This window comes from Prunus avium, chromosome 1 (assembly GCF_965620075.1).
Source record: "Prunus avium chromosome 1, drPruAviu1.hap1.1, whole genome shotgun sequence".
NCBI classification, from domain to species: domain Eukaryota; kingdom Viridiplantae; phylum Streptophyta; class Magnoliopsida; order Rosales; family Rosaceae; genus Prunus; species Prunus avium.
The window spans coordinates 13,419,170-13,446,322 of NC_142284.1; the positions used below are offsets into that span (position 1 = coordinate 13,419,170).

At 35.8% G+C, this 27,153-nt stretch overlaps 5 protein-coding genes across 5 annotated transcripts; 3 read left to right on the forward strand and 2 right to left on the reverse strand.

The window, feature by feature from the left end:
• On the reverse strand, positions 1-3,443 carry LOC110764497 (sugar transport protein 13-like). The gene is made up of 5 exons (XM_021967484.2): positions 3,044-3,443; positions 2,609-2,931; positions 1,355-1,479; positions 859-1,150; positions 1-770 (listed from the first exon to the last, which is right to left on the reverse strand). The coding sequence occupies exons 1-5, from the start codon at positions 3,180-3,182 to the stop codon at positions 117-119; spliced, it is 1,533 nt and encodes a 510-aa protein (XP_021823176.1). The 5' UTR covers positions 3,183-3,443; the 3' UTR covers positions 1-116.
• A 5,631-nt stretch (positions 3,444-9,074) lies between these two features.
• On the reverse strand, positions 9,075-12,009 carry LOC110764498 (sugar transport protein 13). Its single transcript, XM_021967485.2, has 5 exons — positions 11,547-12,009; positions 11,087-11,409; positions 10,465-10,589; positions 9,969-10,260; positions 9,075-9,879 (listed from the first exon to the last, which is right to left on the reverse strand). Exons 1-5 carry the CDS (start codon positions 11,683-11,685, stop codon positions 9,226-9,228), a joined length of 1,533 nt encoding a protein of 510 aa, XP_021823177.2. The 5' UTR covers positions 11,686-12,009; the 3' UTR covers positions 9,075-9,225.
• Positions 12,010-14,583: 2,574 nt separating this feature from the next.
• On the forward strand, positions 14,584-16,375 carry LOC110764499 (F-box protein At3g56470-like). Its single transcript, XM_021967486.2, has 2 exons — positions 14,584-14,745; positions 15,123-16,375. The coding sequence occupies exon 2, from the start codon at positions 15,126-15,128 to the stop codon at positions 16,242-16,244; it is 1,119 nt and encodes a 372-aa protein (XP_021823178.2). The 5' UTR covers positions 14,584-14,745; positions 15,123-15,125; the 3' UTR covers positions 16,245-16,375.
• Positions 16,376-16,735: 360 nt separating this feature from the next.
• Positions 16,736-19,030, forward strand: LOC110764484 (uncharacterized). The gene is made up of 4 exons (XM_021967473.2): positions 16,736-16,875; positions 17,016-17,206; positions 17,488-17,909; positions 18,044-19,030. The coding sequence occupies exons 2-4, from the start codon at positions 17,084-17,086 to the stop codon at positions 18,654-18,656; spliced, it is 1,158 nt and encodes a 385-aa protein (XP_021823165.2). The 5' UTR covers positions 16,736-16,875; positions 17,016-17,083; the 3' UTR covers positions 18,657-19,030.
• A 514-nt stretch (positions 19,031-19,544) lies between these two features.
• On the forward strand, positions 19,545-22,242 carry LOC110764505 (F-box protein FBW2-like). The gene is made up of 4 exons (XM_021967491.2): positions 19,545-19,715; positions 19,876-19,962; positions 20,281-20,708; positions 21,134-22,242. The coding sequence occupies exons 2-4, from the start codon at positions 19,921-19,923 to the stop codon at positions 21,576-21,578; spliced, it is 915 nt and encodes a 304-aa protein (XP_021823183.2). The 5' UTR covers positions 19,545-19,715; positions 19,876-19,920; the 3' UTR covers positions 21,579-22,242.
• Positions 22,243-27,153: the final 4,911 nt, after the last annotated feature.

Here is a 27,153-nt window from a genome sequence, read left to right on the forward strand (position 1 = left end):
TAGAACGAAATTTTCATCTCAAATCCATTTAAATATTGGAAACATTAACCACATTAGAACGTAGTTTTACAAACTTAAACATAACACAAATGATATGGGACTATTAGGTAACAATTTTATTTCACTCCATTACCCTCATAGTGGTCATCCATAAATCTTTTCCAAAACCAATGTTTCTTCCACACTCTCTCTGTCATTTCTTCAATAGGCACATTTTTGGTCTCGGGAATTAGAAATAGCACAAAGAGTGACATGACCAAGACCCAAGCAGAGAAGAACAAGAAGATGGCATACTTGAAGCTGCAAAGCATTAAGAGGAAGACTTGTCCTATAACAAAACAGCAGAGCATGTTGACACAAACTGTCACACTTTGCCCTGCTGACCGAGCCTCCAGTGGAAATGTCTCACTAGGGATCAACCATCCAATGGGTCCCCAAGACCATGCGAAGGCGGAGACGAAAGTACACACCATGACCACCACCAGAATTGACAAACCATAAGATAAATTATTAGAGTGGTCCTTTACCTTCAAGGCTAGCACAATTGCAACGACTATTTGAGAAAGGAACATTTGGATGCCAGCTTCCAATAAGAGCATTCGACGCCCAACTTTGTCAACCAAGAAGATAGATACAATTGTGGCAAGCACATTGACAGCTCCTGTTATAACTGCGGCGTAAAGGGAGGCATTGTTGCCAAAACCCATGCTCGCGAACAAAATGGGAGCGTAGAAAAAAATTGCGTTGATGCCTGTGAATTGCTGGAAGACCTGCAATGCAAACATTGACAATCAAACGATGTTAACAAAATATGACTCTTATATTTCAAGTAACTCATTAACCAATGTATGTACTGACCTGCATTGCTATTGCAATGACCAATGGGGGGCGATTTTTACGCTTAAGGAGATTCCTAAAGGGGTGCTTTATCTCTTCTGCTGCACGACTTGCCTCCACTATCTCCGCAAACTCTGTTTCAATATTTTCTGTTCCCCTGATCTTTTTAAGCACTGATCTTCCTTCATCCAACTTACCGCGTTGTATCAAACTGTTAGGAGTGTCTACCACAATGAGGGACCCCAAGGTTAGCATGAGTGCAGGAACACCTGCCAGACCCAGTGATAGCCTCCAACCCCATTCCCCTTTAATTCTGTGTCCACAGAACACATGGTTATTAGAGGTTAATTAGTGGATGAAGGTTAAGCATAAGGGTAGCCATAATTATTTTCAGTCATTCCCATCAATCTGTTATAGACCGTTTATCTTCATGTGCCTAATTGATTAAGAAACTAGTTTCATTTTCTTGGTATTTTTCATGTATATTGCTATTTCAACCAAGGAGAAAGGGACATACTTAGCAGCACCATAATTGACAAGGGATGCCAAAAGAATTCCAATTGTTGCATTAAGCTGGAAAAGTATGTTGAGTCCTCCGCGTATTCTTGTTGGGGCTATCTCCGAAAGGAAAAGTGGGACAACCTACAAAACATGAAAATAATGCTTGATGAGCATGTTAGGGGGCGAGGGATAATGCATATGCCTCAAGAAAATGGAGGCTGAAGCTCCTATTCAAATGGTAGGAAGAAAAACAGAGTTGGTTCATATTATGTCTCTGATATGGGTACCTCCAATATTATAATTAATGTATTATAATTAATGTCACATCATGTTACTTTTGAGAGGCAATAACTTTCCCTATATGGGCATGTGCAATTTTTCTCCGTTCAAAACATCAACACTAAAAAGATCAACAAAGAATACCATTTCCTCTAAAATCTACGTGTGATCACAATTACATTAAAGGCTTAATTACTGCTTTACCTCCTAAAACGGACGCTTGGTTTCACTTTACTCCATAAAACTGAAATTTTCTCACTTAACCTCCAGAATCTCTAAAAATTGCTAAAATTTTCTCACTTTACCACTTCAGTCCATTTTCATCCACAAAACAGTTAAGTGTGCTGACGTAACATAACCATTTTAGTAATTTTAGCTATTAAAAAACTTTAAAATCCAAATTATAAATTAAAAAACAAATTTTAAACATTTAAAAAAAGAAATTTAGGGTTAACAAACCCCTTTCTTCCCCTCCTCGTAAGCTAACTAGCACTCACCTCTATCTTTTCTTTCTTTACTAAGAGAAGAGAGAGGAGATAGAGGGGGTGGGGTGGGGTGTGATGGGGGTTGGGAGAGAGAGAGAGAGAGAGGCATACATGAGCTAAAATTACAAAAATACCCATGCCATGTTAGCACACTTAACGGTTTTGTGTATGGAAATGTACGGAAATGGTAAAGTGAGAAAATTTCAGCAAATTTTAGAGATTTTGGGGGTTAAGTGAGAAAATTTCAGCAAATTTTAGAGATTCTGAGGTTAAGTGAGAAAATTTCAATTTCAAGACGTTAAGTGAGACCGAGAGTCTGTTTCAGGGGGTAAAACAGTAATTAAGCCTATATTAACTTGTGTTAGAATTGTACTGTTTGTGCCTAGCTTTTCAAAAAAGAAAATAATAATATTTTGTTAGAAATTGATAACAGCAATACAACATTCTCAGCTCTCAAACCAAAGTAGAACACCAACAAGCAAAATTAAAAATTAAAGATAGGAAACCTGATTGCCGAAACCAATTCCACAGCCAAGCAAGATCCTCCCAATGATGACCATGGCAAGGTGATTAAACGCAGCGTTTAGGACTGTACCAATTATAAAGAAAAACCCAGCAATTAACATGGTTTTCTTTCGACCTAGCCTTTTGGTAGTGTATGATGCGAAGAAGGTTGCCACCAGAGCAGCAAGATACAGCAAAGATGTGAACAATTGCAAGCTTTGATTGTTGTATTTGCAATAATTGCTATTGGTCTTCAGTTTCTGAGTGCTAGCGTAGACATCAGGGTAGAACTTTTTCAAGAAACTTGGCATGGCTGTCACACCTCCTGCATCAACAAGAACCCCAAAAAAAAAATCATTGTCAATTTAAACGAAAACAGATAAATAAATTGATGGTATTTTCTTTTACATGTGAGAGAGAGAAACAGAGGGGCTGACCAGAAATGGCAATCTCATAACCAAACATGAGGCCTCCAGTAGAAGCCAGTACACATGAAAAGATGACAATCGGTGTGATCTTGGCTTCAACACGATCTTCTGCAGTACTGGCTGAGGCCAAGGAGCCCTGCTTCGCCATAATTACTGGCTATGATCTCAGTCTTGAAACAGTCTAAACAGCCTTATGAATTAGTATTTGTTGAAGTTCCTTGATTATGAAAGAAAGAAAGAGAGAGAGTTTCTGCCGAACCAGTAAGCAGGTGTAACACTTCTGAGACACTTACAGCTCTATAAATGTCAGCTTCTTCACCAAACTGAAGCTCATATATTTAATATGGTTTCTGTGGATTTTTTGTCTGTTCCATTCCTTCTTCTTCTTTCTTTATGATTCTGTGTAGAGAAATCCAGGGACATATCCTGTCTTGTCGAAATCAAGAGACCTGCGAGCCACGGCGCAAGATTATTGTTGCACTTAATAATAGCATTGGATATGGTGATCTTATCACTTTATATGTATTTTTACTTCAATTGATTTAATCAAAGGTACATTTTTAAATGTCTATGTGGTTAACTCCATCAATATAATTATGGTGTTTGTATCTATTAGTCAATATGTTTCATTCGTAACAATGGGTTCCCAACACAGTGGTGATGGATTCCCCTCCCCCTGGCACTCAGGTTCGAAAACCCCAAGGGGTTTCTTTCCTCCAATACGTAACCAAGACAAATATGTTTCATTCGTCTAAATTCATTAAAACTAAAAAATTAATATTAACAAAATTAATAGAAAAATTGTAATTAACTATAAAATATTCAAATTCAATCTAAAAATGAAAGTTAAAATTAGACTTTCTCCTCCCCCAATTTCACACTCAGACCAAACCACCTTCCAAACCTAAGCCACCCTCACCATCACATTTGCTAATGGATGATAAATTAATTTTTATTTTATTTTATTTTTCCTAATGGATGCTAAATTGTGAAAGAAATAATAATTTTAAAGTTGCAGTCTTATTTTCATGCGAGTTCGCCTATACAAGAGATGCTTTGTTTGTTTTAAAGTATATGATTTGTGGGCTTCCATAAACAGACGTACATCTCTACTCGTAAGGACACAAAGCATCTATATAATACTGCAATTTATTAAGGTTTTTCTTTTAAAATAGAAAAATGGTGTTATGGTTTTCAAAATATGCTAGATTGTGTCATGAGAATTATAAGAAAGAATTCAAACACAAGTCTGTATTAGTTATTCTTGTGGTTTGGAGTGCTACTACGTACCATAAGAAGGAGGTTGTTGTTTCCTAAGAGACATTTGCCATTGGAACCTTGAAGCACCAGGGAGGTGATAGAATCAAATTCTAGACTCGATCATATTCGGGTTTTCCTTAAACTTCTCTCTATACTTTTGTTTGATTAATTTTATACATTAATTTTGGCCTTATTTGCTTGAAAATATTTTTTTTTCCCTAAAATTATAGCAATTAAATGCCTATTTTTCCAACAATCTTAAGATGAAATTTTTTCCTTTGTAATTGTTTATTTGCTATATTAGAAAGATATGTTCCAATAGAGTTCTTGATTATGTTATTCCAGAAGACATGTCAATTTCGTGGCTTTATGAGTTTGGTTTCAATATATCTACGAAACTAGTTTGATTAATGAGTAAGGACTAGTTTGGGATTATTGTCATTTTTAAAAAAAGTTGTTTTTGTTGTGTTTTGAAAAATATAGTAAATTTAGTGTAACCCCTTCAACGAACCAAACCATCTATTTTTTAAGTCTACATTTATAGATCATCCTTGCAAAAAATTAGACAAATCAAAAACTGTTTCAACATCTAATTGTGTCCTACAAAATCAATGAACACGGTGCTTCAAGAAAGTACTAAAATTTCAATAACTCAATTGAGTGGTCAAATGATATCGGATTTCAAGTGATTTTTTGTAGAAATGATCTTTGAATGATTATCTAAAAAATAGATGATTTGAATTAGTAAAATACAATACGGAGTGAGCCCTACAATGGTGTCCCTCAAATACTTATTTGAGGGATCTCTCAATGGAAGTTTTCTGTGTGTGTGTGTGTATATATATATATATATATTTATTATGAAAATAATTTACCTACCCGTATTAGATATATACAAGATAGGTAAATTTGTAGGTACATTATATTGTATTGACAATAATTTACCTATAATATTTTATTGGGATAAATTTGAGGGATTTTTTTATGTGAAAAAATTATTATAAAAATGAAGGAGTTTTTTATTGTTCTAAAATTTAAGGAATTTTTTTTATTGGTCGAAATTTTAGGGATTAGAGGGAACGCCAAAAAAAAAAAATCCAAAGTCATTGATATGCTACAAATGAGGAAGTGTTAATTAGAAATGAGGGACTTAATGACATGCTTGAAAACCGTCAGGTTGACTTATCTGAAGTCTGTTGGAAAACAATATAAATATGTAGGAGTACTATTACCTTTTATATATTGCGAGGCATTTTAGTTTGAATTTGGGTTGTATACATAGATTTCAAAATTAATGGGTTGGTTGATGTTTGGGAAATAGAAATTGTAGGGCGCCTATATTAGACTAGCCCTTGAAAATAATATGATGTAAAGTAAAGCAGTTTTATGTTTGGTAAACAATATTTTTAAAGTTTGTATAAAAAGAAATGTTAAAACCATTGGTAAATTTTAATATAAAACTATTGTAACTGTGGATAATGACTAAAATAGACATGATGTTGAAAGTGTTATGTGCTAACCATGTGGTGGTGGGGGTATTAGTGGTCGTGGTGGACAGTGTGCATGCCTAGGGTGGGCACTGACCCCCTCTCAAATATTGTTATACATACAATTTTATATTAGTAAATTGTACAAATATTATAAAATTCCTCACAAATTCTTTAATGGCCACTATTTTCTTTGTTTCTCTTTCATTTTCATGTCTAAATTTCGTTTGAATTGCATGTATTTTGTTATCATAAAAGAGTGATAGATTGTTCATACAAAAAGTAAAGAAAAAAAAATTAGAAAAAAGTGATAAAATTAGGCATTTTTAAAAACTAGGTTGATTTGTTATAAAAGAAAGTGTTTAATTGAATTTTTAAGGGTGCCCCCTCTTACTTAAATTCCTGGTTCTGCCACTGGCGGTGGAGGTGGTGGTGATGGTAGAGGTGGAAGTGGAGATGGTTGTGGTGGTGATGGAGGTGAGTTGGTGGTGGTGGTGGTGGTGATAGAGGTGGAGGTGGAAGTGGAGGTGGAGGTGGATGTGGATGTGGTGATGATGGTGGTGGGTGGTGGTGGTTCATGTCATTTAAATTCAGGAAGAAAAAAAAATGTATTATCATGTATGCATATAATCCGATTGCATCACATGTAGAGTGAATTTGAAGACAGCAAGATGTGCGTCGCGTGTATACAAAAATCATCATATCATATTGCATGTTGGCTGCTGATTGATGGAAATAAAACTGATGCAAAGAGTATCTGAAATACGTGAAAATGCTTGACATTTCACTTTATTTGCTTGTCCTCTTTCTTTCTATTGGATAAATTGTTGTGTTTTAAAAAGGAAAAAAAAAATGGCATGCTCGATGTGGCGTGCATAAATTGGCCTAGAGAGCCTGTTTTGGTCTGGATCCAATGGATGTGGTTGGGTCTGTTTTGAATAAGTTGAGACACAACAGATCTCATATTGTGAGATGGTGGCTTAATAGATGCAATGTTTGTGTCTTTGTTTTTTTTTTGTTTTTTGTTTTTTATGAGAATGTTCGTGTCTTCGTTTTACTGCCTCTGTCTCTGTGCTTGCATAAGTCTGCCATATCACAATACGTTTCATGAGAAAGAATGAAGCAAATTGATCTTTGCCTTCCTCTTGGAGTCATTGAGTCAATGCCGTGTTCCAAATGGCTGGGTATTTAATTAGGTAGTTGCCGTTTTCATTTGTACTGTCATAGCCAGAGAAAATATAAAAGAATATTTTTAAACTTTATTTATTTATTTTTTGAAAACTTTTTTTATTAAGAGGGGCGATAATATAGTAAACTTATACACACTACACGGATATTAGAACTCGAACCCAAGACCTTGCTTGGGAGAGCACTTACTCTAAACAACTACACTAATGAATCATTTGCCATAAATCAGTTTTTATGCTTCTCAATTATGTCGTATTTTTATAAGAGGATCAAGTTAGCAATAGTTTCTTTATAATAAGAAATTAATTTGAAAGCACAAAATATAACGTTGATATTTGAATACGTTTTAAACTCATTGTCACTGAGTTAAAACAATTCCAAAATGATAAGCATTTTCAATAACCTAAAGTGATGTTGTCATTAGTCAAATTGTATAGCTTGAAATTCATTTTGGATGAATTACATGTTTATGTATTTTAATCATTTAATGAGGGTATAGTAAATTAGAGTATGTTAATTATATTAGCATATAGTTAACATTAAAATGATTTAAATAATAAATATAAACTAACATGTGGAGTCATTTCATTCTGTCAGGGAAAGTAAAAGTGCCCTACTTCTCAAGGCATATGATAGAGTGAATTATTGGCACCCACATTATGAGGTAATTGTAGGGGTCGCCCACAAACCGAAATTAAATTTCTTGGAAATTTTTTTGTTGGTATGGAAAGGGTAGGTACCTTCCTAATATGACGTTGAATGTGAGTGTGCATGACTAAGCATTAGAAGGTTACTTAGCGTGCACAATTAAGTCTTGACAATGTAAATTATAGACTTAACGTTGTAAACAATTACTCTCAAGTGAATACAAAGCTGAAATGTGTTTGCTTACATTATAAATAGTCAACCTAATAGATCTAATTTTCAAAGGTTTGACTAGAGAGTTAATTGATCATCGAGGGAAATGGGTTATAAACATAAACATTTAAAGTCGTCATAGTGGATACCCAATCTAGCTGACTGGAGATTCTAAAATCTAGGTTCAAAAGGGACATCTAAATTACGGATAACCAAGTAATAGGACTATGATGAAATAGTGTTGCCTGCAGCGTGTTTTAAGATAAGCTTTGTTTTTAATGATTTCAACAGCTTGGAAATCCAAGTAGGATATAGCAAGATATTTTATTAGGAAGTCACCTATACGAGTGAAATGTGACCTTTTGTATGAGAATTTTTTAGAGATATTTAGTCATATATCCATTCTTAATACCAAAATATAGATAAATTCTATACCATTTAATTTCTATAAACAAACCCAAAAAAACACCCCAAAAATAACAGTTGGCACTATTGAATTTATTTTTTTTTATTAAATTACTTTGATGCCCTATTGAGTGTTTTGAGCTTTTTTATGAGGTTTTGGAGTTGGGTTTGTTTTAAGAAATCAATAGCAATTTTGTAATTTAAAAGAAGTTAAAAGCCTTTTTGTTATGTTGTAAATGGGTTTTGGGTGTGTTTCTAAAGTCCATTTCATATAGGTTTTTTTATATATAATTTGAGCTTCTATATTTGGTATAATAGTGAATCTCCCAATTTTTTAAGGCTAAATTCTCTAAACTACTCATGAATTCGAAAGTTGTACAAGAGCGTAAGGACATCCTAGAACCAGATATTACTATTGTTTGGATTTACAAAAACAGCTGAACAATTCAAGGTTCAATGATTAGCCAAATAAATCCGATAGTATTTCACAAGCTAGGGAAGGTTGAAGGCCAAAACCTACCTATATCTTGATGCAATATCTTTCCAAATCGAATTCTTTCGAAGTGTTTGCATTGTTTTGTGTTTTTCTTTCGACCAATTTTACATCCATGTGTGGGGTATTGTTGGAAAAATTAATTTTTATTTTATTTTATTTTTCCTAATGGGTGATAAATTGTGAAAGAAATAATAATTTTAAAGTAGTTGCCGTCCTATTTCATGAGTTCACCTATGCATGAAGAGATGATTTGTTTGTATTAAAGTATATGACTTCTTGTGGGCTTCAATAAAGCATCTCTACCTGCATACATATTTAACTTATCTCACTATATAAGATGCTCGACTAAAATGAAATTTTCATCTCAAATATCCATTTAAATATTGGAACATTAACCACACTTGACATAACGAAAACCAGGGTCCCATCAATAGAATCTAGTCTTACAAACTTAAAACATAACACAAACGAGAATGGGACTATTCGTTAACAATATATTATTTAACTCCATCACCCTCATAGTGGTCATCCATAAATCTCTTCCAAAACCAATGTTTCTTCCACACTCTCTCTGTCATTTCTTCAATAGGAACATTTTTGGTCTCGGGAATTAGAAGTAGCACAAAGAGTGACATGACCAAGACCCAAGCAGAGAAGAACAAGAAGATGGCATACTTGAAGCTGCAAAGCATTAAGAGGAAGACTTGTCCTATAACAAAACAGCAGAGCATGTTGACACAAACTGACACACTTTGCCCTGCTGACCGAGCCTCCAGTGGAAATGTCTCACTAGGTATCAACCATCCGATGGGTCCCCAGGACCACGCGAAGGCGGAGACGAAAATGCACACCATGACCACCACAAGAATTGCCAAACCAAAAGATAAATTATTAGAATGATCCGTTACCTTCAAGGCTAGCACTATTGCAACGGCTATTTGAGAAAGGAACATTTGGATGCCAGCTTCCAATAAGAGCATTCGACGCCCAACTTTGTCAACCAAGAAGACAGATACAATTGTGGAAAGCACATTGACAGCTCCTGTTATAATTGCGGCGTAAAGGGAGGCATTGCTGCCAAAACCCATGCTTGCGAACAAAATGGGAGCATAGAAAAAAATTGCATTGATTCCTGTGAATTGCTGGAAGATCTGCAAAGCAAACATTGACAATCAAACAAAGTTAACAAAATGTGACACATAATTTTTCAAGTTACTGATTAACCAATGTATATGCTGACCTGCATTGCTATTGCAATGACCAGTGGGGGGCGATTTTTACGCTTAAGGAGATTCCTAAAGGGGTGCTTTATCTCTTCTGCTACACGACTTGCCTCCACTATCTCCGCAAACTCTGTTTCAATATTTTCTGTTCCCCTGATCTTTTTAAGCACTGATCTTCCTTCATCCAACTTACCGCGTTGTATCAAACTGTTAGGAGTGTCTACCACAATGAGGGACCCCAAGGTTAGAATAAGGGCAGGAACACCTGCCAGACCCAGTGATAGCCTCCAACCCCATCCCCCTTTAATTCTGTGTCGACAGAACACATGGTTATTAGAGGTTAATTAGTGGATGAAGGTTAAGCATAAGGGTAGCCATAATTATTTTCAGTCATTCCCATCAATCTGTCATAGACCGTTTATCTTCATGTGCCTAATTGATTAAGAAACTAGTTTCATTTTCTTGATATTTTTCATGTATATTGCTATTTCAACCAAGGGGAAAGGGACATACTTAGCAGCACCATAATTGACAAGGGTTGCCAAAAGAATTCCAATGGTTGCATTAAGTTGGAAAAGTATGTTGAGTCCTCCACGTATTCTTGTTGGGGCTATCTCCGAAAGGAAAAGTGGGACAACCTGCAAAACATGAAAATAATGCTTGATGAGCATGTTAGGGGGCGAGGGATAATGCATATGCCTCTAGAAAATGGAGGCTGAAAGCTCCTATTCAAATGGTAGGAAGAAAAACAGAGCTGCGTCATATTATGTCTCCAATACGCGTACCTCCAATGCGCCTATTATAATGTCACATGGTGTTATCAGTCACATTACCACATATCGTGTTGCTTTTGAGACGCAATAATTTTCCCTCTATGGGCATCTGCAATTTTTTCTCCGTTCATAACATCAGCACTAAAAAGATCAACAGATTACCATTTCCTCTAAATTCTACATGTCATCACTATTACATGAAATTGTGTTAGAGTTGTACTGTGTTTTACTATCCTTTGCCCTGCCTAGCTCTTTGAAAGAGAAAACAATAATGTCTTGCTAGAAATTGATAACAGCAATGCAACATTCTCAAACTCTCAAAACAAAGCAAGATCCTGATTGCCGAAATTAAAAATGAAAACCTGATTGCCGAAACCAACTCCACAGCCAAGCAAGATCCTCCCAAGGATGACCACGGAAAGGTGATTAAACGCAGCGTTTAGGACTGTACCAACTATAAAGAAAACCCCAGCAATTAACATGGTTTTCTTTCGACCTAGCCTTTTGGTAGTGTATGATGCGAAGAAGCTTGCCACCAGAGCTGCAAGATACAGCATAGATGTGAACAATTGCAAGCTTTGATTGTTGTATTTGCAATAATTGCTGTTGGTATTTTGTTTCTGAGTGCTAGCGTAGACATCAGGGTAGAACTTTTTCAAGAAACCTGGCATGGCCGTCACACCTCCTGCATCAATAAGAACAACCCAAAAATTAAAACAAAAACAAAAACAAAAATCATTGTCAATTTTAACTAAAACAGAAAGAAAAAAAATTGTGGGTATTTTTTTTTTATATGTGTGAGAGAGAAACAGAGGGGCTGACCAGAAATGGCAACCTCATAACCAAACATGAGGCCTCCAGTAGCAGCCAGTACACATGAAAAGATGACAATTGGTGTGATCTTGGATACAACACGATCTTCTGCAGTACTTTCTGTGGCCAAGGAGCCCTGCTTCGCCATAGTTACTAGCTATGACCTCAATCTTTAAAAGTCTAAGCAAACTTGTTAATTGGTATAATAATGCTTGAAGCTGCTTCTGCAGCTTATATATATACGTACAAGTTAGGAAGAAAGAAAGAGAGAGAGTTCACGCAAAACCAGCAAAGGGGTTGGTTTTAGGATAGCTAGATTGTGTTTGTGTGTTTGAGAGAGAGAGAAAGAGAGAGAGAGAGAGAAACGGAAACATTGCATGAGATACAGGTGTCTCAGTTCTAAGTCAGTTTCTTATCGGCTTCCTTATCTATAAAGCTAAAGCTAATATTATATGTTTTCTCTGTTTCTTTGTCTGTTCCATTTCTTCGTATTATTTGTCAATGGTTCTATGTATAGAAATCCAGTGACATTCCTTTTCTTTCTCTTGTGAAAAACAGAAGACCGTGACTCTGTGAGCCCACAGTGCAACATTATTGTTGCTTTTTACAATAGCACTGGACATGCAAGATTATCTGTGTGTTTACTTTAATTCATTGAATGTAGTCATATATCTCGAAAGATAATTACGTTCTTAGTTTTCTTTTGAAAATTAAGTACTACTGAAGAAATCGATTGTTTTAATTAGGCGGCACACAGTTTAATTCAATCTAGGGGCGCAGTTCCAATATTGGTTCTTCTTTTTCCCTTGGCACACTGTTCAACTAAATAATACTTTTTTTGAGTATTGTTATTTCCACCCACAATCTTATTTTTTCACCCGTCTTATCTTTCCACCCACCATGTAAATTTGAAACAACACAATCTTATCTTTCCACCCACTATTATTCCTAAAATACCTTTTATTTATTAATTCAAGCAAATTCAATCTCTCTTTGTCCAGCAACAATTCAAAAAGAGGGAAGAACAAATTTATTTACTAAAAAATATATCTCTCTCTCCCCAGCAACAACCAAAAAGAGGGAAGAACAAATTTATTTACCAATTGCCTTACACTAATAATAATTAACAATAATAACTGATATGTCAAATTGCCACATGGACATGAAATGACAAAAAATGAAGGTTAAAATCATGGAGATCCTTTTCATTAAGTCCTTATAAGTCATTTTACAAAGGGGTAAATTTGTCTCTCAAATTTTGATGATAAGGTGGGTGGGAAAAATAGAATAAGGGAGTGGAAATAGAAACACTCTTTATTGTTTCCATCTGCACTCTTTATTTGATTACAATTTAATTATTTTCTAGCTTGGATTAATGCTAATGAGGTGTAGTTAGAAAGGTCCTTAACTTGCAGAGTCGTGCTTTTTGGTTTGAACCTTAATGTGCCTCCTTGTCTCCTTGTCTCCTTGTCTCCTCCTCATGATGAAGTTTTGTTTTCACAAAGATACTCTCAGAAAATTGCACTCAATCAATTAATTTATTGTTACGAAATGGCATGGTAACAAGTAGAAATAAGATGACACCAAATGGAGGTAAAACTGGCCCAAAACAGATTTCCAGAGCCAGCATCAATTGTTGGATCAGTTGGATAGGCTATACTTGTCCAATGGATCTCAAATTTTGATATGTTGTAGTTAACATCCATTGGAACAAGTTTCATGAAGATCTTCACCTCATCCGAGCACCAGAACATGCTGATCCAAAGCCAAGAAGTTGACCTACGAAAATGAACAAAATCAGAATTTATAACCAATAATGCACTTTTAGCTTATTTTCATTCTAACCAAGGTAAAACTTATGAAAACACAAAAAGGAAGTAAAACGCTATAAAATTTCAAGAACTAACTCAAAATATTAGGTGAATAACATGATAAATCATGTGTAAAAATGAACCGAACAATTGGGCTGGTTCCATTACAGATAGACGCTCTACTTCGGGGTACTTTACATTCGTTGGAGGTAACCTAGTTACTTGACGGAGTAAAAAATAAAATGTGGTTGCTCGGTCTAGTGCAGAAGCAGAGTATCGAGGTATGGCTCGAGGAGTTTGTGAATTATTATGGATCATATGACTTTTAATAGAATTGAGTTTTAAACCAGAGAAGCCCATACAGTTACATTGTGATAACAAGTCAGCGATCGATATTCCTCATAATCTAGTTCAACATGATCGAACAAAACATGATGAGGTGGATAGTCATTTCATCCAAGACAAAATTGAGAACAAGATCATCTGCCTACCCTTTCTTAAATCAGAAGATCAGTTAGCAGATGTCTTGACAAAAGCTGTCTGTGGATAAGTGTTTTATGACTCACTTACCAAGTTGGGTATGGTGACGTATATGCACCAACTTGAGGAGGAGTGTTGACATGAGTTAACCTACTAAATCAAGAAGATTTATTTCCTAAGTTAATTAGGTGATTTACTTCCTTGTTTCATATAGTTGACACATCCTTATATAATTAGGAGATATTCTCCTAATTAATTACTATATATATTTCATTGTAAAGCACCCTTGTAAATTCCTATATATCTCTTTATAAAGAAGATACAATTAACCTAAAGTATTTAAACTAAGTATCATATTTTAGAAATAAAATGACATGATATCCAAAACTCAATGATCCATACAATATGTAGCAATAGCAAAGAGAGTTTTTTCTCTCTAAAAAAGCCACATGTTAATTATATTTTGACCGGATAAAAAAACTAACATAAGCATGTTGTATTTCAATAATATGAAAAGCATATGTATTTTTGAGGGGAGACTGTGAATTCAAATTTCATGGAGAACAATTTTTGATAAAAGAAACTCTTAAAAAAGGAGCATGAACCAATTAGAGATAAACCCTGAGAAAAAGAAACAGAGATAAACCCTGCCCGTTGGTTTCAATGAAGGGTGAGGATTATATTTCTTAAACCAAACCAACAGGCCCATACAATTTTTTGATATTATAAACCGATTTATAAGGGAGAGAGAAACGTTTGGGTGTTGGTAAGTGTTGTTCTTAGACTTGGAACCCTCGCGAGTCACGACCCAGGCAAGGCAAAAGAGGAAGACCCTCCAACTCTCATGAATATTCGGCCCACTGTTGCTTCCTAGTCCTCCATTGTTGGTGGAGGAGGCCTCCATTACCATTACCCAGGTATGGCCTAAAGTTAAGGCCTTTTCATTTTCATTATAGAATTTACACTGCAAATTCTTGACATTTGGTGTGTTGGGATTTTACTGGGTGTGATTAGCAGAAGGGATAAACAGGGAAAAAGAAGAAGAAAGCTATGGCTTTTAGGGTTTTTTTGTATTGGGTGTGGTTAGCAGAAGAGAGTTTGTAGGTTTTAGCACAATTTGATACAATGGATAGGGAAGAGCAAAATTTGGTTATATATTTTCATCGCCCTCTATGATTTCCAACAAACCCAATTGTTCATCGTCCTGCTCTTAAAGAAGAAATTTGTATAATGGGGGGAACCTTTGTTTTGTATGAATTCCATTATTTGCTTGACATTTATCATTGTTGTACAGAAAATGTCAGTCGTTACTGATAAAAGGCTCAGGAGAGGAAGCCCGCCATGGTCTGATCTTCCACATGACATATTGTGTTGCATAATGGGGCACCTTTGCTATGTGGACCAAATTCAATTTCGTGCTGTTTGCAAGAATTTTGGACTGGTTGCTGGTATTAGGCCTAAAGATAAACTGCCCTGGGTTCTAACATTAAACTTCAGTTTTAAAAATGATATGTACCCATCTAGCCTCTATGATCCATGTACCCTTGAAGCATATAAGCTTGATCATGAATTAACATCTTCTAGCTGGACTGGGGTTGTCAAACTACAAGTTTGCGGTGCAAGAAACGGTTGGTTGCTTCTAGCTGAAATTACACCATTTTTTTTCTTTGGTCACACTGATTTTTACCTCTACAATCCTTTCACTGATGATGCGAGTATCAATTTGCCCCGTTTAAGAACCAAGGAATTTAAAGCCACTTTCACCTCCAATCTGACGTCCCCAGATTGTTTGTTTTTTGCCATACATGCTGATGAGGAAAGGGAAAAGGTAATGTGCATAAGCACCTGCAGCCTTGGTGATAGAAAATGGACTGAGTCTCTAGCTGTTGAAGGTAATTTGAAGCAAGTAATTGGTGTGGTCTATATCAAGGGCATCTTTTATTGTATTTTCAAAACTGGAATGCTAGGTTCCTTCAAACCTGCTACCAAAAAGTGGAGTCTGCTTATTTCAGAAAACACGAATTCATCGGAGTTACGAAGCCTTGCAGACTCATTTGAAGCTAGATTTGTTGAGTCCGATGGAGAGGTGTTACTGGTATACTCTAAGCGGAGCTATAAGCCTTGGCACATTTTCAGGCTAGACTGGTTGCAAATGACATGGGTGAAGGAAGTTAGCTTGGGTAACAGAGTATTATTCCTTGGTGATATCTCATTCTTGATTTCTGCAGATGGGGAAATAAAGGATTTGTCTGATCGTATCTATTACCATGGATTTAGGAGATCGTACTTCTATCCGGTCAAGTCTGGGATTGGCCAAATCCGCAGCCATTCGTTAATACGCCAGTCCTGCAAACATTACGAGGACCGCAGCCCTCATATGCTCAGAGTTTGGATTGAACCACCAACTCTGTTATGATATGTGCTACAAGTATCAATGAAGTGCAGCAGAATTAGAATGAACCTTATCTTTTGAATTTTATGTTAAATCTTAAATGTTGGTTTGAGTGTGACAAATTCATTTTGTTTTTTAATTATTGCTTGTTTATGTCGATGATCAATCTTGTTTTCGAGGTTTATATTTTTGGCCAGGTATGATTTTTTTTTGGTGGGGTAGGAGGAATAATTTTTTGGTTTTCATTTATTTTTTATTTTAAAAGACAATTTTTAGAATATCTATTAAAGGATTTTTTTATTTTAATGTGACACCCACATTAGCGAAACTGACGTCAGCACATTGACGGAAATTATAACAGAGTATGCATCCATAATTAATGCCACCTATTGTGAGTTTATACACTTTTAAATCCAAAATTTTAATTCAAGATTTCTTTTTTGGTAAACAAAAAATTTACTTCAAGACCCAAAGAAATAATACAGTAGCACTAATATTGTCCAGCCCAATACTCAAATTGGTCCAAGTCATGTGCGTAGCCCACTACTCAGTAAATAGGAGGTAAGCTCGCTCGCGCTCTCTCGCTCTCTCTCGCTCTCACACTTCAACTCTCGTTCAAGAATAAAAAATTCGGCGACCATTCTTCTTCTCTCAGGTAGTTTCTTTAACAAATTGCTCGTCAGTTTTCGTTTGCAATTCTTTGCCCTTTCTCTTCCATCAGTCCTTTGCGTGATTTCAAGTTAAAAATCTTCTCCTAACCTAATTGATTGCCTTTACCTGGATGCTTGGTTGCAGATCAAACTCACTCGCATTTCAATCGAAGTTCGTTTTCTCTTTCTTTGAATTTTTCTGAGGCTGAGGGAATGATTATCGAGTATGTGTTAGGTTTTTGTGCAAAGAAGCTTTGTCTACTTTGCGCAAGAGCAAGAGCATTAATTTCACCGTTTTTGTCTTCTCTCTATTCTCGGTGCCCTAGGCTTGGCCAGGTATGATTTTATATGATTAAATTTGTTGGATTTCTCATTTCACACTGTTCTTAAAAGTTTGCATTGATTACAGCATTGTGGGTTTTAGATTGCAAGGATGAAAATGAATTTAATGAACCGAAAAAGGAAAAGAATCTTTAAAGAAAATTTTAATTAGAGGTTGGGAGTTGAGACTGGATTGGCTGTATTGAATTTCCTTGTGCTGTCTTTGGTATGCATTTTGGTTCTGTATTATTAAGTATATATTTATAAGCCTTATTTCTGGATTTCATTTCTTGTAGACTGATCAGCCTAGATGGGATGACTTACCTATGGACTGTTTGGTGAATGTGTTGGAAAAAGTTGGTATGAGGTCCTTGCTCTTGGATGCCCCTTTTGTGTGCAAGTCATGGTACAGGGCGAGCCTCCACCCTTTATGCTGGCAACGTCTCATTTTTATTGACACTGAAACTAAGATGGACCTTGAAACTCATCGACTTTGGCGTTATCACAGTGAAATTGAAGCTGAGATTGACATTCAATCTGATCGTCGCTGTTTCGAATCCTTGATGAGTCGATTTGTATCTCAATATAAAATTGATGATAGTTGTTTCTCTGATACTGCATTTATAACGTCTATAGTCAATCGCAGCAGAGGACATGCAACTTTCCTGAGGCTACCTGGATTCTGTCCTGAAGCAGCATTGAAATATGTTGGGGATTTGTAAGTTTTCTCAAACTCATAGGTGGAGAGAAAAGACTCTTTGGTTAAGCTGTATTTTCTATGACATGCACTTTGATATTAAAACCTTTGTATTGTCACCTGAAAAATGAGTCTTGGTAAACTTTTATTTGCAGATGTCATGAACTTAAGGGTTTGTCTTTGCCCAGACGTTTACTGCTTTGTTCATCAAGCATCGTAAAAGAACTTATTGGAAAGTGCAAACATTTGGAGTTGTTGTCACTGGGGGGTAGCCATAATTTGGAGGAGATTCTTTTACAGTTCAGCATGGGGTGTGGCAGGAATTTTCTAAACATAAATGTGCCAGCTGTTTTAATGAATAGACAAGGGGCAATGAAGATTCCCTATTTGATCCCTAATATTAGCGTCCTAGGCAGCTATAATTTGGAGGAAATCCTTGCACAGATCCGCATTCACTGCAAGAACTTTTGTCGTTTAAATATGTCGGGTGCTTTAATCAAAAGAGAAGATGTGATGGCAATTGTCAACTTGCTTCCTCATGTTAAGTACCTAATCCTGAGGAAGGCATACATTGATCGGGATGATCTTCTCACATTACTGCGAGGCTGCACAGAACTTGTGCTTTTGGATGCAAGGGATTGCTCTGGTTTTGACGAAGGTGATGTTGAAATATCAGTGCTTGCTTCTCATATTGGTAAGTTCAGCTGTGAGGGTTCTAAGTGTGTTGATGACCCTCTTTTGTGGTTGCGTACTCACATAAGTATTTAGACATTAATGTGAGTGTTTGCTTTTCAAGCAAAGCAAAGCATAGTCTTAGCTTAGGTGTTTCTTGTCCAGTTCTCTGTTAATGGAGTTTGATATTTCAAACCCCCGTTCCGTGACCAACGAAGTGATTAACGGTTGAGAATTGTTTCCATCAGAAAGTGACAGTTGAGAATTCTAAATCTGGTGAGATTACATTCAGGTATGTTTGGAGGGTTTATGTAATAGGATCCAGACTTGACCTTTGGTTTGTGGAATTGTCTAATATAGTAGATCTTATTGTCTGATGGTCTCTTCTTTTATCTTAGTTTGAATAGTGCAGCTCAAATTGTATTAAAAGTATATGATTTTGGATATAATTCCAACTCTTTTAAAATTGAGAGTTCTTGTGTACAATGACTTCCCCACAAAAGGGATTGGACTTAATTCCAACTCTTTTAAGCGCGTTTATCAAACAGTCCATGTCTAACTCCTCCAGTGACCCATCTTTGTTCATCCTCATCATCGGTCTACAAGAAATGCAAACACTTGAAACAAAGTTATATCACGTCGTCAACTTCTCTTTACTTCTTGTTATTTCAATTTTGACAATTATCTAGTTTTGGTAATTAAGTCCGATAATCTAACATTGTGAAGAAAAATAAACGGAATGCTCATGTGTCGTAGTTGCATATTGCCACGTCAAATTTTTTTATTAATTTGACAGAAATTAAAATGAACTTACACAAATTAAAATGACATGGGTGAAAACGGAAAGTTTATCTCAAGTTCATCAAAAATGAATATCTGTGTAAACTCTCCATAATTGAATTGTATGTCGGAGGACGGAATAGTTTATCAATATAAAATCCAAGTGGAAATTCTTACTCTTTTACGATTTGACAGGTGGCACAACCTTATTGGAGTATAACTGGACAGGGGTTTCCTGACCTGGCATTCCCGGAAAGTTTGATAAGGAGTCATATACTTGAAGTCGTACGCATTCAGGTGTCGAGTTCAGTCCCCCTTGGGTCCTTCTCTGCTGTTCGTTGCAGATGAAACTCAAGCACTCAACTCAATCAAAAGGTTTGCTTACTCTTTCTTGGAAAGAATTTTCTTAATTGATGATTCTACTTGTCTCGCTCTAGGTCTGGTTCTGGGTCTTTTGATTTCCACCTAAAAACCCATTTCAATTTCAATCGCTTCATTTCTTCTTGATTTTGTGATTTCTTTTTTCTTCTGCTAGGACTATAAGAGGAAGATTTTCGTTCTGTGTCCCCAAACCACTCCAATGGCGAATCCCGACCTGCCCCAACCCAAGAAGCTTCGTCAGGTATGAATTATATATTTCTTTTAACACTCTACTCTAGTAGTAATCAGCCGTGCCTATATTAAAATATTCAAGGTTTAATCATTGTTTAATGATTAAAGTTCCTGAATTGCTGAAATTATTGGTTTCAGTTCGTGGTGGGTTTGAGATTTCAAGAATGAAAATGAATATAATGAAAATAATAATTACTTTGAATATAATTAGATTTTGGGATTTGATTGGATTTGTTGAATTTCGTTGTAGGTCTTTGGTATGCATTTTGTTTATGTGTTATATTTTAGCATATCTACAACTACTACTATGGATTTTCGATTCTTGTAGACGGGTCAATTTCAACCAAGATGGGAAGACCTAAACGTAGACTGTTTGGCAAATGTGTTCGGAAGAGTTGGTATCACGGCATTGCTCTTGAGTGTCCCTTTCGTGTGTAAGTCTTGGTACAGAGCAAGCCTCGACTCTGCATGTTGGCAACGTCTCATTTTGCCTGATGTTGATACTGAGATTGACCTTGGAAATGAAGGATTTTGGAATTCTGACAATGAAATTGAAGCTGTGATTGACAGAAGACCAGAGCTTTTCCGTTTCGATACCTTGATGTCCAGATTTGAACAGGAATATCAAACTGGTCATAAATGCCTTTCTGATACTCAATTCATAACGTTTGTAGTCAAACGTAGCAGAGGACAGGCTATTTTCCTCAGGCTACCTCCACTCTGTCAAATCACATTATTGAATCGTGTTGCAGATGTGTAAGTTTCCTCAATCAAAACTATCAATGTGGTCCTATCTCTATAGATTGAGAGAAGTAGACTCTTTGGTTAAGCTTTATTTTCTGTGATATGTGTTCTAACATCTAAAAGTACAAAAGTTAATTTGTTGTGAGTTATGTGCATTAAATTTGTGGTTCAACTTTCTCTTTAAACTATTTATTCTTTTTTTCTTCTTCTTCTCCAGGGTTCCTAGCTTATAAGTATTGTATTTATGTTTTAACGTTGTTTATGCCTGAGTCATTTTCAGCTTTCTGTTTTAACCTTTTGGATCCATGTCTGCTCTCTTGTTCTTCTGTCTCATCACCTTCTTCTCTAAATCTCTTTAGATTTCTAAGTTCTCTGAACTGTGCTACATCAAGTTTGTACTCACCCCAAAGACGAGTCATGGTAACTTTTGTTTGCAGGTGTCATGGACTGAAGGGTTTGTCTTTGCACCGCTGTTCACTGATCTATTCATCAAGCATTATCCTAGAGCTGATTGGAAAGTGTAAACATTTGGAGCTGTTGTCATTGAGGGGGGGCAGTAATAATTTGGAGGAACTCCTTTTACAGATCAGCATTCACTGTAAAAAATTTTGTCGTTTACTTGTGTTGAATACTGTAATTGGTAGAGAAGATGCATTGGCAATTGTTAACTTGGTTCCTAATATTAAGTACTTGAGCTTGAGGAAGTCATACATACATCGGGATAATCTTATCACATTATTCCGGGGCTGCAAAGAACTTGTGCTTTTGGATGCTAGGGATTGCTCTGGTTTTGATGGCGGTGATGTTGAAATATTAGCGCTTGCTTCTCAAATTGATAAGTTCAGCTGTGAGGGTTCTAGAAATGGTGACTGGAATTCATGATGCTCTTTCTTGGAAATGTGTTTGGAAGAGTTGGTATGACGTCATTGCCGTTGAATGTTCCTTTCGTGTGCAAGTCTTGGTACAGTACAGAGCAAGCCTAAACTCTGCATGCTGGCAACGTCTCGTTTTCCCTGAGGTTGATATTGAGATTGACATTGACACTCAGGCTGGGGTTCTGACGATGAATCTAAAGCTTAGATTGACAGGGGAACTGATCGTTGCTGTTTTGAAACCTTTATGAATAGATTTGTATGTGAATATCGAATCCATGATAGTTGTTTTTCTGGCACTCGATGTATAAAGTTTGTAGTCAATCGTATCAGAGGACATGCCACTTTCTCAGGCTACCCGGAGTATGCCCAGAAGAAGCATCAATGTTTGAGAGTAACTATCATGGTCACCGGGTGAAGTTATTTTTGGTATTGGTAAGTCTTGATGAGTGTTTAATTAACTGCAGTTTCAAAACTGAGATTGAACTACTGAACTTTCCATGCCATGTCCAAATTTTCACTGATGACATATTACTACAGAACATAAGTCACACGTGTTTAACGTCCACTGCAAGATTTTTTGTGGTTTACACGTGTTCAGTGCTTGTATTGCATTAATAAAGAGAAGGCATTGGCAATTGTCAACCTGGTTCCGTTGTTTATTATCATCCTAATTTTTTGTTAATTTTGAGGTGTGTTTTGTACCCAGTTTGATTCACGTAGGAGACAATCTTGAGGTGTGTTTTGCAATCAGCATTAGTCTCATAAATTATTTGTGATACGATACTTACTTCCCTCATTACCCATTAGGAGAAATTCCTCAATGCTTTCTATTATGGTTCAACCACATCTGTTTTTTCGACTGTCAAAGGTAGATTTTCCCTTCACTTTTATTATTGTTAAGGGTTTCAACAAGAATGATAAAAATAAATAAAATAAAAGTTGGCATAAAATTGCTAATCAATCTGGCATGAGTTATAACAAAAGGCCTATCATCAATTTGGTGTAGTTATGTTGGGGAAAAAAATTAATTGGTGCAGCTATGGATTTGCGAGCATTACCACTCAACCTTTATTATTGTTAATTGAACCCATTGCTTTTTATCAAAAAGCAAAAAACCCATAGCTTTCATCTCTTACGAAACTCACATCTCTATAGCTTTCACTTTTATTTGCCTCAACTCACTTTTCTTTTTCTTTTCTTCTTTTTTAAATTTCTTTCCTCAGTCAAAATTTTGAGTCTTTGTGACCCTTTCCAACTTTAATCTAAATAATCCCCCTAAAAACAAAGTTGTCAGAGACAACATTGATATGGAGGTTTTTTTTTTTTTTTTTTTTTTTTTGGAAAAGCGATATAGGATCAAGTAAATTTTGAGTTGTGGAGACCGTAAACTCCCTACCAAGCATATCTTTTTGTCAGTTGAAGGAAAAATGCACTTTTGACAATTTTTTTAAAAAAAATGACACATGTCACTTTATAGTTGAGGCTTGAGCCATAATAAGGCAATAAGTACTTCCTCCTTATGAGCAAGGAGAGAAGCATTGTCCATTTAAAATGAGCTTCGATTTAGGGATCCCTCAAATAAGTTTATGTGAGGGACACCCTTATAGGGTCCACCATACATTGTATTTCATTAATCCAAACTATCTATTTTGTAGATATTCATTCGAAGATCATCTCTACAAAAAATCACTTGAATCTAATATCATTTGACCACTTAATTAAATTATTGAAATTTTAGTACTTTCTTGAAGCACCATGTTAATTGATTTTGTAGGACACCATTAGATGTATAAATGGTTTCCGATTTGTCTTTTTTTTTTTTTTTTTTTTTTGCAAGGAAGATCTATGAATGAAGACTTAAAAAATATATGGTTTCGATTGTTGGAAAAAAAAAATTTGTAGGGTATCCTAAATGGTGTCCTAAAATAAAATTATTTAAGAGATCCCTCAAATGATGGAGACTGACTATATATATATATATATACCATTATAGAATACTACTTCAGTACGGTCAAGTGGTTCATTTTGTACATTTTTTTTTAAATATAAAAAAAAAATCAAATAGAAACTTCGTTAGATAAACTTCAACGGTACAATCGAAGAAATCAACAAGACATCTAAAATACGAATCCCAATAGGGCAACAAACTAACATGCTAAAAGCAAAATTAAATCGGACAAAACCCGCACTAAAACTCTAGCACACATCACCACAATTAGCCATAAGCCCAAATAAAGCTCACAAACCCAACATAACCAACCATAAAATAACCCATGAGCCTAAACGAATCCTACCACCATTTGAAGAAACATCGTCGTGACCATACCCACCACTGTATCCGTAACAGATCTGGGTAAAATATGCTTTTCAGCAATCTACATGCGCATAAGAGCGAACAAATAAACGAAAACAACAACTTTGCCAAAGAACAATTGGGTGATTTATAGCAACCTCAATCAAAGACAATGTAGAATCAAATTTAGAGAACATAAGTGGCGTTAGGGAGCGAGTTTTGGAAGTAGGATTTGATTGAGAACATAGACTAAAAAGGGTGATGGGGAACTTCAATCTAAGTGGATAATTATTGATAATATTCTCTCCAAGGGAATGCCAGCTAGTGTATAATGGGTTTCTTTCTCCAATTACTATCGTAGGGTTTCTTTATAATATTAATGCTAAAAATGGGGATTCTTATAAAATACTGAAATTTGAAAGACCTTCTTGGAGTTGATATTGGCACTCCATAAAACTCAAATTTTCCCTTTAGCAAGTGATTATTTTATTATTATTATTACTATTAGTATTTAGTGATAAAAACAACATTAGAAAGTGACAACTTTAGATTTCTCTAAGGGAAGAGGCAAAAGAGTAGGCAAATCTCATTTGCCTTGCCACATCAGTATTTTCATGCTCCAAGAGAAGAGGCAATAATAGGTAGGCAAAATATACATTGCTTACTTCAAAGTGAATAGGGGCCCAACATATTTTAACTAATTTGCTATTTTTAGGGAGCTTTAGTAATATACCCAAAATAGGACCTGAAATTATAAAAAAAAACCTATATGGAATAGACTTTAGAAACATACCCAAAAACCATTTATTATCTAAAAAATGAGTGTTGAAGTTCCTATAAATTACATCTTTACCATTGATTAACTTAAAACAAGCCCAATATAAAAAACTCAAAAAAAACCCAAAATAAGCCCAGCAAGCCCGAAGTACATTGTTAATACCATGTCATAGAATTGTATTGTTAATACCATGTCATAGAAATACATTGTAAATATCATGTCCTAGAAATACAATGTTAATATCATTTCATAGAAAAACATTGTTAATACCATTTCATACAAAAAACCCAAAAAATCACAGCAAGACATCTGATATCCTTTGCAAAAACCACCTCCAATTATCCATAGTTTCACAAGAAGCAATCGCAAAGACCCTCCACAAGAAGAAAAAAAAGTACACTGTTAATACTATATCATAGAACTATCTTTCTAGTGACAATCATATTATGCATATCATAAACTTCAAGAGCACAGCTATATGAGCAAAATATAGAGCATGTTTTGTTATTGAAAATCTGTTAATACTATGTCATAGAAGTACACTGTTAATACTATGTCACAGAAATTAACACAATTGCAGGGTATGAATAGGTATACTGGACCCCATATATTTTTATTATTATAAAATACATTTTTTTTTGGTGATAAGTGAAATGAGGTAAATGTAAAAGATGAAAATAAATAATATAATATTGCATTGCCCGGTTCATTGGAGTGAGCAATTTTTTTCCAAGAGGCAATTGAATAGGCAACATACCACATCAGTCTATATAGTACACTTTTGCCTACTTCGTTTGCTTATACCCCTGGGGATCCTCTAATTGCTTAGGGGCAAAGCAACCTCTCCTTTTTTTTCCAGACATTGCAAAAAGAAAAGGGCAAAGAAAAAGGAGAAAAAAGATTGGGTTTAGCTCTCTCTCATTAAGAAAAAGTTCATATCACTCTGCTTTTGAAAAAGTTATATAAAGAGGCGAGCATGTCTGTGCTTTATTGCCTCTTATAATCTGGGAGTTCTATTTACACTCCATTTGCATTGCATGTATATATATCTCAACAGAAACTCTTTGATTTAAGGTCATTTTCTTTTCCCATTCTCTTTAATTTTTTTATTTATTTAAAGCAGATTAGCAGTGGTTTGGTCTTTGCATCTATAGCTTTATTAAATTTTAATTTCATTTCTTTCAGATGGATGAAAGAAGATGGGAAGACTTAAACATAGACTGTATGGTGAATATTTTGGGAAGAGTTGGTATGGAGTCACTGCTTTTGGATGTGCATTTTGTTGTGAAAAATGGACAAACACTTTCACTCACTCCCCTAATGATCTTGTTGTTGATGGACTTTGTGACACACACAATGATGGATGAATCACACACACACGCTTGAGACAACAACCAAGCACAAAGTGACACAAGAATTTATAGAGGTTCAGCAATTGCCTACATCCTCTTGGTGATCCCCTTGAGAAATTCACTTCATGAAAGAATAAGTTACAACTTTGGTTTTACACAGAAAAACCCCCTTAGAACTCTATTCTCTCCCCAAGCTCTCTTTTCTCTCACACCCCTTGCTCAACACTTTGATGCACTTGTGAAAACTCTCACAACCCTTGGTGTTTCCCTCCTTGGTGTCTAGACTCTCAAGACCCCAACTCAGCTCCTAACTTGAACTGATTGCTCTCCCTCACGTTCTCCCTTGGTAAGTTAACCTCCTTTGAACACAATAGCACCCAACTACTTGACCACCTTGAGATTAACCACACCTAACTTCAACTTGCTTTCTCATCTTATAATGTCTTGCTTTATCTCCATTACCTACACAAACCAATGGACACAAGATAAGGCACCATCTTGTCTTCCACGTTCCTTCCTTTAGTCTCCCACTTAGACTAAAGATCAGATCATGCAAGTAAACAAATCCCACTTCAGCCACCTTCCACAAAACCAGAAAATGGAGAATGGATTCTCCAAACCAAGACAACCAATTGGCAATGAGTGCTCTCCCAACTATACAGCAGGTAGTCCACCTTCTTTTACCTCAGAAGTGACCCATTAAACACCTGCAATCTTGTGGAAAGCGATAGCCACCGAAAAAGTAGTTGAAAACACGTAAGGAAAACATCAGCACAGCACAGGGGCGACCGGTCGCTGATACCTTGCGACCGGTCGCTAAGACCATTTGGATACATAGCGACCGGTCGCTGATACCTTGCGACCGGTCGCTTCCTGCGAATTTTTCAGACTTCGACTCTGCTTCTAAACGACCGGTCGCCCAAACCTTGCGACCGGTCGCTCACTCCTTCGCATGCATACTAAATGTGAGCCAATTTTACAACACATTTCGTATGCAAGTCGTGGTACAGAGCAAGCCTCAATCCTTCATGCTGGGAACGTCTCATTTTTTCAGACATTAAAAGTAGCTATTTGGAATTGGAGTAGGTGCTAAATGAACCCTAAAATTAACTGAGTACACCCTACTATCAAACTATTTATTGAATTACTAATTTATCTT